This window comes from Tachypleus tridentatus, chromosome 1 (genome assembly GCF_004210375.1).
Source record: "Tachypleus tridentatus isolate NWPU-2018 chromosome 1, ASM421037v1, whole genome shotgun sequence".
Classification (NCBI taxonomy): Eukaryota; Metazoa; Arthropoda; class Merostomata; order Xiphosura; family Limulidae; genus Tachypleus; species Tachypleus tridentatus.
Genome location: NC_134825.1, coordinates 120,486,278 through 120,503,451, shown reverse-complemented (window position 1 = coordinate 120,503,451; position 17,174 = coordinate 120,486,278). Strand labels below are relative to the sequence as shown.

General features: G+C 35.1%; 1 protein-coding gene across 1 annotated transcript in view; it reads left to right on the top strand.

The window, feature by feature from the left end:
* LOC143222489 (dual specificity tyrosine-phosphorylation-regulated kinase 1A-like) overlaps positions 1-17,174 on the top strand; it is a 64,045-nt gene that overhangs the window by 7,796 nt on the left and 39,075 nt on the right. The window contains exon 2 of the mRNA XM_076449095.1: positions 7,791-7,927. Within this exon, the coding sequence (XP_076305210.1) occupies positions 7,791-7,927 (137 nt within the window). The remainder of the gene's footprint in view (positions 1-7,790; positions 7,928-17,174) is intronic.

The following is a 17,174-nucleotide window of genomic DNA, read 5'->3' as shown; positions in this document are numbered from 1 at the left end:
TCCATGGCTGAAAGGGCGAGCATGTTTGGTTGCGAATTGGGTTCGAATCCGCGACCCTCAGATTACGAGTCGAACGCCTTAACCCATCTGGCCATGCCGGGCCGTTTGTCCCTGAAAAAGAAGGTCTGTCTGGCTCGGGTTATAGGTCATTTGTCTTATTTTTGTATCAACATTATTGGTCGTTGTCTACAAACATAACCGGTAATATCCGAAAGTTTATTTTTATTTATTGCAACCAACTGAGCAAAGTTAAGATTTCACATCTTTTTGTGATTTTCATAAGAAAAACTTCTAAACATCTGTTGTTATTTTAAGTTATTTAGAGGAACGTATAGCAGATATTTTGTGTTGTTACAACGAATTAACATTATTCAGTGTACAGAAGAGTTCTCTATCTTTTCTTCTGCTTCTTTGTGACGTCAGTTATAAGAGCTACCATAATAACAAACCTGTCTTCTTAATGTACCCAGGGTTGAGTAATTTCGCTTCAGTGCCATGACTCTTTGTTTAGCGCAGGAAGTTTTATATACGGTTTCCTATTTCTTCGTGCAAGTTGCTGTAGTAACAACAAAAGTATTGTTATGTGAGAGGAATTGTGTATTTTGTATATATATTGTATGTTTTTCGCTAATACCGTGTAATTAGTTACTCGTCGACGTGATTAAACTACGGGTGAGATCACTGAAGAAAACCTCATATTTATAAAAGACTTCCAAAAGGCTTAGGTCTAATGTTATTATGGGCACTCTTATCTCGATGGCGCAGCATGGCCAGGTGGTTAAGGCACCCGAGATATGACGGGTTCGTATCCCCGTCATACCACACATGCTCGCCCTTTCAGCCGTGCGGGCGTAATAAAGTGACGGTCAATCCCACTATTCGTTGGTAAAAGATTAGCCCAAGAGCTGGCGGTGGGTAATGATGACTAGCTGCCTTCCCTCTAGTCTTACACTTCTAAATCAGGGAAGGCTAGCGCTGATAGTCCTCATGTAGCTTTGCACGAAATTAAAAAACAAACAAACAAACAAAACCTTATCTCGATACTTCATTCCTATAAACGATAGATACAAATAATGATCATTATAAAAACAGGAAATACCCCATTAAAAACCTTAGAATAATTTGTTTATGCAAGATAAAATAGGAGAATAAAAAAGTATTTCGTTAAAAATGTAATTAAAAACATTTATATGCAAAAACGGCTCGTTTGGGCTGAGAAAACACTTTACATAGAAGAGCGAACAACGTTTCGACCTTCTTCGGTCATCGTCAGGTTCAGGTATCTTCATTTGATTCGTTGAAGTCGAACACTTTTGGCTGCACTTTTTTCACACCTGAGATGGTTTTGATTATAAATCGTGACTTGTTGCCAATGCACACTAATAAACCACACAAAATAAGTGACACTCGATAGTAACCAACATTAACTTTAGGATCGCAACCCTATTATTTGGAACAGATCTGTACTTTACAGGAGTAACTAGATTCTTTAAAATATATGATGGTAGTTTTTATTCTCTTAAACAGTGTTAACAGCTTCCTTTTTAGTAACGCCATGGAATTAATATTTACAGTTTCCTGTCATCACCACCATGCAATTGGTACAACCGTATCAAGCGTCATTATTTCTGCTAATTGCTTAAACTAGTATTATATGACGCTAAGCTCTTTAGTTAATATAATTTCATAAAACTTAGTAAATTTATTCTGTAAAGATAGTGAATAATGAATAACAACCGTCAACTTGTATTATTATTTTGAAAACTTGACCCAGAAACTGTTAATCTAGTTTGCTTTGTCTAAACAATACCTGTATACACGTCCTTTCACCTTAGTTTGGCTGATCTGACTCATCCAACTTTAATCCTAATGAAAATATAAAACTAGTCCATTTTTACTCTAAGTTAAACTGTAGTAAAAATGTTAGATCAATAATTCACCTGACATTCTGTGTAAGAGTGCGCAAAATTTCAGTCAAAATTGAACGTTTTTACCAATTAGTTTTGCATTTTTGTCCTAATTAGAAGTCTTAACCGTGTAACTAAGTCACAAAGATCTATCAGTGTAACAAATTAATAAAAAGAACAACTGAATATATTTTTCCATTAAATAAAGTTTCCGTGATTTTGGTGCTAAGAAAAAAAATATAGAAACTCAATACTGTAGATATTTATATTTCAGGTATTTCGTAATAGATTGCCTTGAAATTTAGTTTGTGAAGTAAGAATCCAGTAGAGCAAATCCACTAAAAATATGAGAAACTTTGGATGACAACACTTCGATAAGGTAGAAAATCGCTAAGCCACCATACCTGTGTGTGTATGAGAAACTTTGGATGACAACACTTCGATAAGGTAGAAAATCGCTAAGCCACCATACCTGTGTGTGTATGCGTTTTTCACGTGTTTTTTTTTTTTTTTTGCCGCAAGACAGTAACATGTATCTTGATCGATAGATTTGAAGATTTACCCTAGTTTTTCTTTCCGTTATTTTTGTACTCTGTTAAATAGAAGTGATGAAAGTAATTCTTTTTCCTTCCACATGTGTTTTTCGTACAGTTCGAAGAAAAGTATCACAGAATTCAAATGATCGCCAGCTTTCATTGTGTAATAAATGCACAGATGGACGTCTGTTTTTAAAAGTTCAATCGTACAGTGGTTGGTCTTACCGTAATATGAATTGGTTTGTCTCACGCAACTTGATATACAACTAACGATTTAGCATTGACACTGCTTCTCTCGTGATCTTGTTAAACGCAATAGTGGGAGACTTTGATTTCTTTCAGTTTGTCGTATATTCTTAGTATCACCAGCTTGTGTGTGAAACGTGGTAGAACGCGAACATTGCTCTGACTTACAATTATTCACTGTACGCACATACATAGACGAAAGCTGGAATATTTATATACACCTTTTCACATTGGAAGACTCTGAGAATTTCCTTTTTAAGACATTTTCATGACATGATAACAATGTCAAAGTAGTATGTGTAAGAGATGTGGCACGGTACATATAATATTAATAATTTACAATTCTTATGGCATCGTAAGTATGGGAATAATTCCCAAAGCATCAAACCCTCAGATTAAGGAAACGCAGAACTGTTTGTTTGTTTTTAAGCACAAAGCTACATGAACTATTAGTACTTTGTCCATCACGGGTATCGAAGTTCGTTTTCTAGCGTTGTAAGTCCACAGACACATTGCTCTGCTACTGCTGGGAAGGTGGGGTAGCTGTTCAAGTTAGTTTTAAACATTATTTGTACATACATACAATGATGTGTACAAAATGTAAAGTAGCACATGATAACCGATCTAACCAGGAATGAACCACTTAAAAACGTCACCAGTTAGCTCATGGATCATCCCAGTTTAATTATTTTGTTCGGATGGGGGGGCTTGGTGTCAGTTATTATATAATCTTCGGTAAAATAAGCCATTTCACGCATTTTCCTTTACGATACAATTTTCTTTGCTAACGTAAATAGTATGTAAACAATACGTAATATATCTCTTCAAGACCATCTTTCCACCACCCCCTTAGGTCAATGGTAACTTACTTTCATAAATGCATAAAACCCGAAATTTGATTCTTCGCAGTGGATAAAACGTAAGTAGCTTATTGTGTAAGCTCTGCGATAAAACAACCTTCAATAATACCTCAATCTTTGTTCTATTAGAATTATCTTTAAAAATAGAGTTGAATACGTATGTTATTTGTGACGGAATTAAAGTCTCAAGTAATAAATCAAACTTCTGATAAAATTTATTTAACATAAATGAACAATGTGATAGATAGAACTGAGAACTGCTAAAAAAGAAAGTCCGAAAACTAAGTTATGTTCCACATACAGACACACATTTTAAATGAAAAACGATAGTTGTTTCGACCACCCAGCATGCCTCATTGTTAATCTTTTAGTAGAGTAGATACACTAAATATCTTTAAAATATAAATCAAGAAGTTAACCATGCTTACCTATAATAACTTATGATAGTTGTGTTTAGCCATGCTTACCTATAATAACTTATGACAGTTGTGTTTAACCATGCTTACCTATAATAACTTATGATAGTCGTGTTTAACCATGCTTACCTATAATAACTTATAATAGTTGTGTTTAACCATGCTTACCTATAATAACTTATGACAGTTGTGTTTAACCATGCTTACCTATCATAACTTATGACAGTTGTGTTTAACCATGCTTACCTATAATAACTTATGACAGTTGTGTTTAACCATGCTTACCTATAATAACTTATAATAGTTGTGTTTAACCATGCTTACCTATAATGAGTTATGATAGTTGTGTTTAACCATGCTTACCTATAATAACTTATGACAGTTGTGTTTAACCATGCTTACCTATAATAACTTATGATAGTTGATATTCTCATGGAAGAATAATTTTGTAGAAAATATGGTAGAATCAACTTGTTAACTTCAGTAAGTAACTTACCAAGTCCAGCAGAGGACAGATTTCCGACTTTAACAAGAGTATGTGACCTATCAAATCCAGCAAAGGTGATATTTTCGACATTAACTTCAATACGTGATTTGTTCCCAAGTGCCACCGCAGCACGTCTGCGGAGTTACAACGCTAGAAACCGGGTTTTAATACCCGTGATAGGCAGATCCCAAATAGCCCATTGTGTAACCGATTGTTTAACATCAAAGTACGTGATTTACTATTCATCTCGGTTTCCCAGAGGTTCTTCGTTTGTTCATGCAAAGTTGCGATTAATTAACTCAAGCGGTACTGAACACATTTACTGTTAAGTTCTAAACATGTGTTACAGGGAATCCATCTGTCAAGTTTGACAAATCTTTGTTCCCGTTCTCGAATTACAAAGCAGAATAATGAAACAAGCAAGCTAACAGAAAACACTAATTACCCTACCCCCTAACGGCCGGAAAGAGCAACCACCTTAAATAAACACGACTTTCGGCGCCATTCACCCCTCTCTGCTCGTTATCACTATATTAAGCATAGTCTACGAACTTAAGTTTTATCCTTAATTTTAAAATTTTTTATTTAAAATTTTATGATATATATTTTCATCAGAATAGTCCTTTTAATATTGGTTTAAACTTGGCAGAGGTTACCATTAGTCTTAACATACGTAACTAGAGCAAATGTGTTTTCCTTAGAACCGAAAGATAACTTGTGTAAATAATCAGTGAATATTATACGGACATACAGGTTAATATGGCTTTACTACAATTAAATATGGCTGGTTGAGGTAAACAGCGTGCGTTGTTCAGGCTGCTTCAATCACATGACTCTAACCTTTGAGCGCGAAATGAAGGCCATTGTTCTCTAACGTGATTTATGAATATGAAAAAAAAAAAGATTAGTATACGCGAACTAGCGAAATTTATAAACTTTAAAATCGAGAAGAAACATCTCGGCTAAATATTTGAAAAACAAAACAAAACAACGTAGCACGTGGAATAAAGATAATAGCTTTGAAAATAATAATAATAATAAAAAGTTATATTACACACACTATTGCCATCTATCGACAGCATGTTCAATTAATTTACGGCAAACTTATAGAATGGAAAGAAAAGATGTTTTACAATGTACGTAATTAATAGAATCAATGGTATGCAGTTTCAAATCCAATTACATATATAAATTGACTTACGATATTTTGGTTCTATGTGTGTAACATTATAATTTGCTTACAAAGACTAATTCAAAGAAATAAGCGGTCTATCCTCAGTAATTCGAAGTAAAATAACGAAACTTGAATATTTACCACTTCAGAATATACGTAAAGTTAAATGCATCGTAAAACAGAGCAGGAGAGCAGTGCATGGTATGATGCACATATCTTGTTTCAACTAAACGTCAGGGCGGTGACAGACACGGCGTTACGATCAGCTGAGACGACAACAAACAGTTCTGTTTTGTTTTTTTAATCTATCTGGGCGCGGAAGTCTAGTAGCTTTACGTTCGATGGTCAGATGTTTGTGTACAGGTACCAACGGCTCCATGTATAGGAAGAGTGAAACGTTTCATTGATATATAACAGGAATGAATAAAAGTAAGGCTAAATGGCAGACAGCTCAATATTCTGTATCCACTTCAAGAGTGGAATTGCATACAGGTAGGTGCGACTGGTGTTTCTCTTCCAAGAGGTATGGTGAAAGTTGGGCGACTTTGTATGGTCAATTAGTCACGTATGGTCAATTAGTCAATTAGTGATGTCGAGAAACCCACTTGTTGAGAAATTTATATGCAAAAACGGTTCGTTTGGGTTGAGAAAATATTTTACATAGAAGAAGGTCGAAACGTTGTTCGCTCTTCTATGTAAAATATTTTCTCAACCCAAACGAGCCGTTTTTGCATATAAATTAGTCAATTAGTATGGTCACGTTTGTTTGGTTACAGATCATTAGACTGATTGTTCTATGGTTTGTACACGATTAGTCGCTCATTTATTTACCTACTGCGCAATACGTAGCACTGTAAATTTCACGTGTATTTTTCTGATCTTCACCCAGAGATTTGTTTTTCTCCGTCATGCTGTTGTTGATGATTTTTTTTAATCAAGCACAAAGCTGCACAATAGGCTATCTGTGCTCTGCCCACCACGGGTATCAAAACCCGGGTTTTAGCGTTACAAGTCCGCAGACATACCGCTGAGCCACTGGGAGGCTTCTGTCATGCCAGTGTACGTTTACTCAGAAGATTGTGAAAAACCTATTATCTAGTTATTTAAATATAGAGCAGCTCGTGTTTTATTGTTACACGTAGTCCTTGTTCAAACGAATGAATACCCAGTCAGTTTTATTATTTTTACCTACAAATATCTTATTTGGTTGGTTGTTTTAGATACCTAAAATATTTTTATTATCTTACATCTTTGGCGTAAATGAATACTAAAGTTTCAGAAAACTAACTAGGCCTAATACATACGTTTTAATAAGTAGCATAAGTATGGTTGGTTGAAAATATTGGCTTGAAATAAAATGTGAGCTAGTGGTCACTCTCTCTTTTTATTATTATTTATTTTTTATCATATACAGTGCAACGGGATTTCCTTTGTGAAACGCATCCCTCGTGTAATCTTTTCATATAAAACTATAAAGTGTCTGTAAATGTTGACTATACAAGAAGTGTGTTATCCTTCCATGTCCATACCCGAACATGTTATCTTCTGTGCATTTTTATATCTTAGATAAATTTGAATTGCGTGTGGTTCCCCTTGTTTGCACTGCAGCTCAAAATTCACTTCTTATATCAGAAAGATTTCAAATTCGACCTTGGAATGTACTTCTTAAATTAGAAGACCTTCGAATTAAACCATCAGCGGAGCAACAAGGGTTAAAGATTGGTTTAGGTGTTCAGTGTAATTTACTCACCACTCAACATTAATCCCTCAAGTCGAAAACTTATCAGCTCTTTTAGTTTCCTTGAAATGGAGAGGAGATTCCCCTTTTAAGTGGTTGTTAGCGAATTACAATAAATACATAAATGTAGGTAGATCTAGGACGTATAACAATGTCAGTAGTGGACGTGACCCAGGAAATGCGTGTCTTACAATAAACTGGGATTTCCTTTGAGGTCTTTCTTTGTTATTCTAAGTGAATGATTAAGTGTAGAAATTAGCTACAAATGAGCAAGTTCACAATATTGTTACATACATACGTAGTATTAATATATTTGTAAAGACTTATGAACTATTAATGGCCTATTAACTTAAGATATTTCAAATCATAGTGAAAAAAAACAGTTATTATTTATCATGCAAATTTTTTTATTTTTTTTTAACGAAGTGATAAAGTGCTGACAACTGAGAGAACCCGGAAACCAATGGAGACTACCAATTCACAGCCACCGGTCACTGACCAACCTGGCGCTGATTGGGAAAAAAGTGAGAAAGAGAAAAAATACTTGAACAGAGCATTTCAAGGTGAGGATTATGTTTTGATAAGAAAATAGACTAAGTCTTTACATATATATTATTAATGATTTGATTAGTTGAACATAATCTACGTTCTTCAGCTTGTAAAATAAGTAATACCTTCAATAAGCACTTTATAACATGCTGTTAGTGGTCAGTCTCTCTTTTTATATTTATTTTTTATTACATACAGTGAGCTTTAATTGAAATATAAAAAGTATTAAAACATCTATATTTAAGGTTCCGTAAATCTAGTTTTCAAATAAAACCGACTTGTTTTAACAGTTCTCTCTTTCAATACATGAGGCTTAGTTTTGAACGTGTATGAAAAGTGTAATAATAGAGACGTAAAATGTGTTTGAACACGTCCTCTATACATTTAAGGCAAAAACAAAATATGTCGTACCGCCATAGAAATTCTAACAAAAGTCAACCTTACTACCGTTATCTTCCGTAACTTTTTTGTTATTTTAATTTTTTTTTCAAATTAAGTTACGATAAAAAAATCAACTTTTTGAATTTAATAACATTTTGTTTCCATATGTAATATTACAGAAGTTAACGTCTCTCGGAAAAAGACAAATAATTTAAATATACTTCTTAAAAAGGAAAGTAGGAAAAGTCAACGCTATGTTGCTTAGGCCTAATCTTTAAGAGAATTGTAACTATCGTTGTACAGTAATATATTTCTGTACATTGTAGACAAATGTTAGAAAAATAATTCTAAGCCTAATGAAAATGTCAGTTTGTGGTTACTGTCGATATTTCTTGATGGATCGATACATTGATCGTCCACTGTCAGCCTCTGCAAAACACTCAACGCGCGCAAGATATTGCGTGGATGGCACGACGATCACAACGAAGACAAACGTCATCGTTGCGTAGCAAGGATTTGATGACGTCAATTGGAAATTAGATCCTTACGTTAGAAAAATCTAATGAGCGCGGACTTTAACAGTACAAACAAGAAAACCGAGTAGCTATTGATTGAATGCGACAGTAATGTATTACTTCGGCTTCCAGACAAAACTGTACCTGATTGGAAAACGTTATGAGCGAAACATGTATACATGTTGAATACCGAATAAAATGAAACTAACAAATTCATTAACTTGAGAGTTCGTTTAGATTTAAAAGAAGATTTATTTAATATTTTCACAGACTTGGAGAATGTTTACGACGATTAGAGTTTTAATCAGGCTAAGGTCGTTTGGTAATACATGTCTAATGTAAACATTAAATAGGTAATGCATTTTATCATATACGTTTGGTAATACATGTCTAATGTAAACATGAAATAGGTAATGCATTTTATCATATATTTTTACTGTTTTGAAATGGAAGTTATGTGAGAGAAAGTGGATCAGTGTATTATGCTGCATAATATATACATCACTACGGAAATTCTGGTTAGGTCTGATTAATAGTCTAACCTCGCCCTTCGATGCTTCGACATGATTGGTTCAAACGCTACACCGTGTGTGCTCGTGCATCAGGTGTAACATGCAGCTCTTGAAAGCTGCCCAGGACAACCGTCGAGGAAGACACGCCCGTTAACGTGGATCAATTCATCTTTCGGTTTTCTTGGGGAAGGGGGTTCAGAATTTAAATTTCAAAGGTTATGAATAATATCCGATTTTTCATATAGACATATAGAGTGTCAATGTCACGTTCAACCTGTACGTTTAACTTAAGACTAAACATTAAACTGTTAGACAATGGCGACAGAGGTAAAGATTATTTTTCTTGTCGTTCGTTTGAACAACATTTCGAAAGCATAATAGCTCGCTGTGTTTTAATTTAAAAACAAATAGAAATTAATGTACGTAATGTTCTCCTTATTTTAGGAGAGAAAAAAATAAACGTTGAGTGTCGATTCTTACGCATGCTTTATATAAATATTTAACTATTATGTAAAGTATTCAGAAATGGAATTCTTAGTCAAACGCTCAGTAAGCTGAAATTTTACACGGATTAAAATACATTGAGAGGGAGAAACGTCCACAGATATCCTGTTTTGAAGTGTAGAAGTTAAAAATTTCATACTCTTTCCCTGCGGGACAATAGTAAGTTTTCGGATTTACAACGTTAAGAGGCCCGCCATGTCTAGATGGGCTAAAGCGTTCGACTCGTAATCCGAGGGTCGCGGGTTCGAATCCCCGTCGCACCAAACACGCTCGCCTTTTCAACCGTGTTAGGCGTTATAAAGTAACGGTTACTCCCCCTATTTGTTGGCAAAAGAGTAGCCCAAGAGTCGGCGATGGGTTGTGATGACTAGCTGCCTTCCCTCTAGTCTTAGAGGGACGGCTAGCGCTGATAGTCCTCGAGTAGCTTTGTGCGAAATTCAAAAACAAACACACATTACTTAATGTTTCTTAAGCTAGTTTTTACGACATTTAGTATAATTACTTGCACAGTTGGAACAGTTACTAAATCCTCTTTAAACTTACGTCTCTAATTTATTATTGTTAAATACACAGTATACACTGACATCCTTTCAACTATTCAAAGCGCAACGTATGTTTACAGTTACAGGACACATAGTACACTTACAGAATATAACTTATTGTAAAAAATAAAGTCGAAATATTCGTCAGTAAAATGCGGCGTACACGTATTTGTGTAAATTAATTACGTGCCTTCATACGATTAACCGATATGTTTTGAGTTTCGCTCAAAGCTACAGGAGGGCTATCTGCGCTAGCCGTCCCTAATTTAGCAGTGTAAGACTAGGGGAAGACAGCTAGCTAGTCATTACCACCCACCGCCAACTCTGGGCTACTCTTTTATCTACGAATAATGGGATTGACCGTAACATTAAAACGCCCATACCGCTAAATGGGAGAGCATGTTTGGCGCGACGGGGATGCGAACCTCGGATTACGAGTCACACGCCTTAACCCACCTGGCCATGCCGGGCCTCATGCGATTAAACCCTTTAGCGCTCCCACGGTTTTAAGAACGAGCATGTTCGGTATGACGGGGATTCGAACCCGCGACCCTAAGATGACGAGTCGAGTGTCTTAATTACCTGGCCATGCCGGGCCTCATGCGATTAAACCCTTTAGCTTTTGGAAACTTGTTTGTTTTTTTGAATTTCGCGCAAAGCTACTCGAGGGCTATCTGCACTAGCCATAGCTAATTTAGCAGTGTAAGACTAGAAGAAAGGCAGCTAGTCATCACCACCCACCGCCGACTCTTTTGCCAACGAGTAGTGGGATTGACCATCACTTTATAACGCTTCACACGGCTGAAAAGGCGAGCATGTTTGGTGCGACGGGGATTCGAACCCACAACCCTCAGATTAACCACCTGGACGTTTTGGGCCATATTTGATGGAGCTGACTTTCTGAAAAAAAAATTACCCAAAATATTTTGCGAGCGAAAAAGTAACGTAATTATTTCGTGCAACATTTTTTAAAATCGTTTCTCGATCTTTGAGTAGAAATCATTTAATGTGTGTGATTTAAGTGTCCTTTTGACTTCCGTAATTGTAGTTTGAATGGAGTAACAAAGGGTGTACTGTTGTAACGTTACTAACAAAGTATCGCTTACACAAGCTTGTAGTTCACTAAGAAAGATAAATTAAATTCGGGCTTCTTTGGATATTTTGATAACCAATTTAGTGATTTAATGATTTTCTGTATTTTGTAACAAGAACGCCTACACTTTATATCAAACAGTAGAGATCTTATAGACGAGAATGACACAGGTTAGCGGATACCACTGAATAATGCTGACAGTTTAATCTGATTGCAGAATCACAAATGGATCGTCAATAGTTTCCGCCAACGCACGACGTCTCGACAACATAAAATTCTAACAGAGCATGTGTTAAACCGAACATATTCTCCACTCCACCATAAAAGCTAACTCAATAGTAGCAGTTCAAATTATAATTCCAGCTCTTTACCTTTTATCTAAGTTATCGATTTTTTGTTTTATCATCACAACGAACCTCTGGTTGTAGAACCTTCTTTTTTAGGAGACGTTGTTTGTTTGTTTCAGTTAACTAATTATTCACTAGAGTTTTGAAGTAGGGTTTAATAATTAAACTAAAACATTAAGTGTGTGTTTTGTTTGTTGTTACTTTTATTAACAATGGAGATTATAATTTTTTTAATTTATTTATTTTTATTAGATGTTTTTTGGACTGTTAACACATTAACTTAGGATTAAGTTAAATTTTCTCAACGGGCTTGTCATCGTGAGATGTTATTGGATTTATGCCCGAAAGTACTGTTAGCAGAGAGGGTAGGTACCCAACTGATGAAAAAAATGCATTGTAATATTTACGAGTAAGAAAGGTATATTGGATTACCCGAAGTTAGTCCAAAGGTCAATTGTAGTTTTAATATAAATGGGTAGCTTGTTTTGATAAAAAGTATCAGTTACTTTTATCAAAATAAATCTAACAAGTGAGTTTTCGTCATACACGAGGCTTAATGATACGAGTGAAACTGCATTTTTAATTTTATATAGCATTTTGTTCAACCAGACCTTGTCTTTGATTTTCCTAATGTCGTGTAATTCCGAAATTTGATAAGGTAAAAAAAAAATAATTTTTCTCCGGTATAGAGTTCCAAAAATATAGAAGAAAACAATGTATGAAGATTCGTTACTTTTTATAAATGTCGCTATTTTATGTATTCTTCTAAAAAAAAAAAGGGCCCGGCATGGCCAAGCGTGTTAAGGCGTGCGACTCGTAATCTGAGGGTCGCGGGTTCGCATTCCGGTCGCGCCAAACATGCTCGCCCTTTCAGCCGTGGGGGCGTTATAATGTGACGGTCACTTCCACTATTCGTTGGTAAAGGAGTAGTCCAAGAGTTGGCGGTGGGTGGTGATGACTAGCTGCCTTCCCTCTAGTCTTACACTGCTAAATTAGGGACGGCTAGCGCAGATAGCTTTCGTGTAGCTTTGTGCGAAATTCCAAAACAAACAAACAAACAATTCTTCAAAAATAGGTTTTCTAGTTAGAACTGCATAACGCGAGTATAGTCCACAGTTTCTTATTGAAAAGACACGCGATGGCCAAGTGGGTTAAGGCATTCGACTTGTAATCCGAGGGTCGCGGGTTCGAATCCCCGTCGCACCAAATATTTTGCCCTTTTAGCCGTGGGGGCATTATTATGTGACGGTCACTCCCAGTATTCGTTGGTAAAAGAGCAGCCCAATAGTTTGCGGTGGGTGGTGATGACTAGCTGCCTTCCCTCTAGTCTTACACTGCTAAATTAGGGACGACTAGCACAGATAGGCCTCGTGTAGCTTTGCGCGAAATTCAAAATAACAAATAATTCTTATTGAGAAACACAAAAAATAGGACATTTTTCAATTCGTTCAAGTATTCATCAAACTAATACACATTTAATTGACCAAATACGTATCGTTATTAGCACAAACAGATCTGCTGTATAACAATCACAGCGAATGTTCTTATCGTTTACATAAGGTTAATAGAAAATGGAGAAATTTAAGTGTCCCTGATCTGTCATTTACAGTACACTTTTGTTAGTCGATAAGTGGTTTGCGACGTGCTGGCATTAAGTAGTTATATGTTACTGTATCGAAATAGGGCAGATCTGTTCAGGCAGAAACACCTGTTGAATTTAATAACAGCTAAACCTACAATTGTATTGATTATCATTAGACGATAAATGTTTAAGCCAGTTGTTCTGTTTAAAAGACAACTGTTTAATAATTTATTGCCCTCCGCTAGTACAGCGGTATGTCTTCGGATTTACAACGCAAAATCAGGGGTTCGATTCCCCTCGGTGGGCTCAGCAGATAGCTCGATGTGGCTTTGCTATAAAAATACACACATACACACTTAATAATTTATTGTTCTGATAATTGTTGTTGCTGCTACATGAAATATATCTTTCGAATTTGGCCATTATATCTATTGCAACACGAAATATATTTAACAGTTGACTATTCCGACTGTTAAATACGTTTAATAGTCATTTATTTTGACAGTTGCTGCACAAAAAGTATTTTAACAGTTAGATATTCTGACTGTTGACATACGAGAATGTTTTAACAGTTAGATATTCTGACTGTTGACATACGAGAATGTTTTAACAGTTAGATATTCTGACTGTTGACATACGAGAATGTTTTAACAGTTAGATATTTTGACTGTTGACATACGAGAATGTTTTAACAGTTATATATTTTGACTGTTGACATACGAGAATGCTTTAACAGTTATATATTTTTACTGTTGACATACGAGAATGCTTTAACAGTTAGATATTTTTACTGTTGACATACGAGAATGTTTTAACAGTTAGATACTGTGACTGTTGACATACGAGAATGTTTTAACAGTTAGATATTTTCACTGTTGACATACGAGAATGTTTTAACAGTTAGATATTTTTACTGTTGACATACGAGAATGTTTTAACAGTTAGATATTTTGACTGTTGACATACGAGAATGTTTTAACAGTTAAATATTTTTACTGTTGACATGTGAGAATGTTTCAACAGTTAGATATTTTGACTGTTGACATACGAGAATGTTTTAACAGTTAGATATTTTGACTGTTGACATACGAGAATGTTTTAACAGTTAGATATTCTGACTGTTGACATACGAGAATGTTTTAACAGTTAGATATTTTGACTGTTGACACATGAGAATGTTTTAACAGTTAGATATTCTGATTGTTGACGTACGAGAATGTTTTGACAGTTAGATATTTTGACTGTTGACGTACGAGAATGTTTTAACAGTTAGATATTCTGACTGTTGACATACGAGAATGTTTTAACAGTTAGATAATCTGACTGTTGACATACGAGAATGTTTTAACAGTTAGATATTTTTACTGTTGACGTACGAGAATGTTTTAACAGTTAGATATTTTTACTGTTGACATACGAGAATGCTTTAACAGTTAGATATTTTGACTGTTGACATACGAGAATGTTTTAACAGTTAGATATTGTGACTGTTGACATACGAGAATGTTTTAACAGTTATATATTTTTACTGTTGACATACGAGAATGCTTTAACAGTTAGATATTGTGACTGTTGACATACGAGAATGTTTTAACAGTTAGATATTTTCACTGTTGACATACGAGAATGTTTTAATAGTTAAATATTTTTACTGTTGACATGTGGGAATGTTTTAACAGTTAGATATTTTGACTGTTGACACACGAGAATGTTTTAACAGTTAGATATTTTGACTGTATTCCCCCACATCGTTAATTTTTTGTTCCCGTTTTAAAGTGTTACAAATATTAATTCATGAATAGTTCTGTTCTCAACTGTTAAACTACTGACCGATTTATAACGACTGTCAACCAAATAACTGTCTTAAAAATGACTTGAGAAAATTAAACAAAATTTGATACAAATATTTAATATTTTGTTTCAAGTACTTTGTTTACCCACGTTCTCTGCTACCACCATTTGCGAATGAAATCCAGTTATATTTGTATACCAATGTGAAAACATGGGAAGTAATGCCATACGTAATAGCGCCTAGTTAGTTGACCAAATCGACCGCTTACTAAAATAAAAACAAAAGTTATATAATTTTTTCTCGGAGGAATTTCTGGGTAGTTAACCAGTCGTTTGGACTACGTTCATAGGTTTACAAACACTCTGTTAGTCTAATCTAGTATATAGGCTATAGTATAATCAAACACAAGTTATTATGTTTATTGGGGTATTTGATTCCAAGTTTTTAAGACCGTTTTATTATTAACCACAAATTAAAAACAGCAAATGAAGACTACAACTTCTGCTGTATCGTACATGGAAACAGTATTTCTAGACTTTTAGATACGCTTCTAGATTTATTTGTTTGTTATATTAATAATTATTCAAATTCGTTGGCTCCATGGAAAGATCTACGTTTCACAAGGAACTTCGAGCTCTATATTTCATGGAAATTAGAGCATTTATATAGACAATCAGTAAAGTCAACATTTTGAAGTATTTCGAACAGAACGAGTTACTTTCACAAGTCGATAATTCTGATTTGCGGAAGTCTCACATCATTGTAATACTCTATTATTGTATTATCAATACAATCTATGCTAATGTAATTAAAACCGGAAGACGGTTATTATTTAAAGTCAATTCAATTAATATAATTTAAAGACCCAAATTATAACATTTCCGAGAAAGGCCGAACACTAATATTCAATTGTTAAAATTCATATCAAATGTTAAATCATGTTTTTCAAGGAAATTTGAGCGCACGTACGGGGCAATAAGTATAATATATTAGCAATAAGGGTAAGGTTGGACGACACCTTCATCCACGTCATGCTTAAGCTGTTCATTACAAATTTTGAATCACAGGTATTTATAGAATAGGACCGTTGTTCAGTCCACGTAACCCGTTTGATACAGAACTAAAGGTTTGTTGTTCAGAGACGCTACGTTTTTTTAAAATAAGTTCTTAATTGGATCGACGAATTAGGAAACAAAATGTGCACTCTGACACGATGTTTGTCTGTAATGCACGTGTTTATAAATAAACAAAATTAGCGCAAGAAACCTTCACTTTCGTGACAACTTATTGTTAACCTGAAGATGTTGTTGTTGTTGAATTAAGCACAAAGCTACACAATGGGCTATCTGAGATTCGCTCATCACGGGTATCGAAACCCGGTTTCTTTTTAGCGTTGGAAGTCCGCAGACATATCGCTGAGCCACTGGCTGGCACCTGAAGATGACCTAAAAAGGTCGAAACGTTCTTCTCTGCTTTTTTAGTAACTGTTAATACTTATACCAGCTGTCCAGATATACATAAACCTTTACTCCCATCAAGTTTTATTTTTTATAAAAAAAGTTAGTTGTTGGTAGGAAACAAAAGGACAAAAAGACATAATGTATCAAATTCTCTAACTTTTAGATTCAAACTGGTCCCGATTGTTAGGATGCTGGATTCCGAGAGTAGTGGGTTTGAATTTACGTCCCACCATATATGCTTCTCTTTCAGCGATGGGGGCGTTACAATATTACGATCAGTTCTACTCTTCGTTACTTGTTTGTTTGTTTGTTTTAAATTTCGCGCAAAGCTACTCGAGGGCTATCTGCGCTAGCCGTCCCTAATTTGGCAGTGTAAGAATAGAGGGAAGGCAACTACTCATCACCACCCACCGCCAACTCTTGGACTACTCTTTTACCAACGAATAGTGGGATTGATCGTTACATTATAACGCCCCTACGGCTGAAAAGGCGAGCATGTTTGGTGCGACTGGAATTCGAACCCGCGACGATCG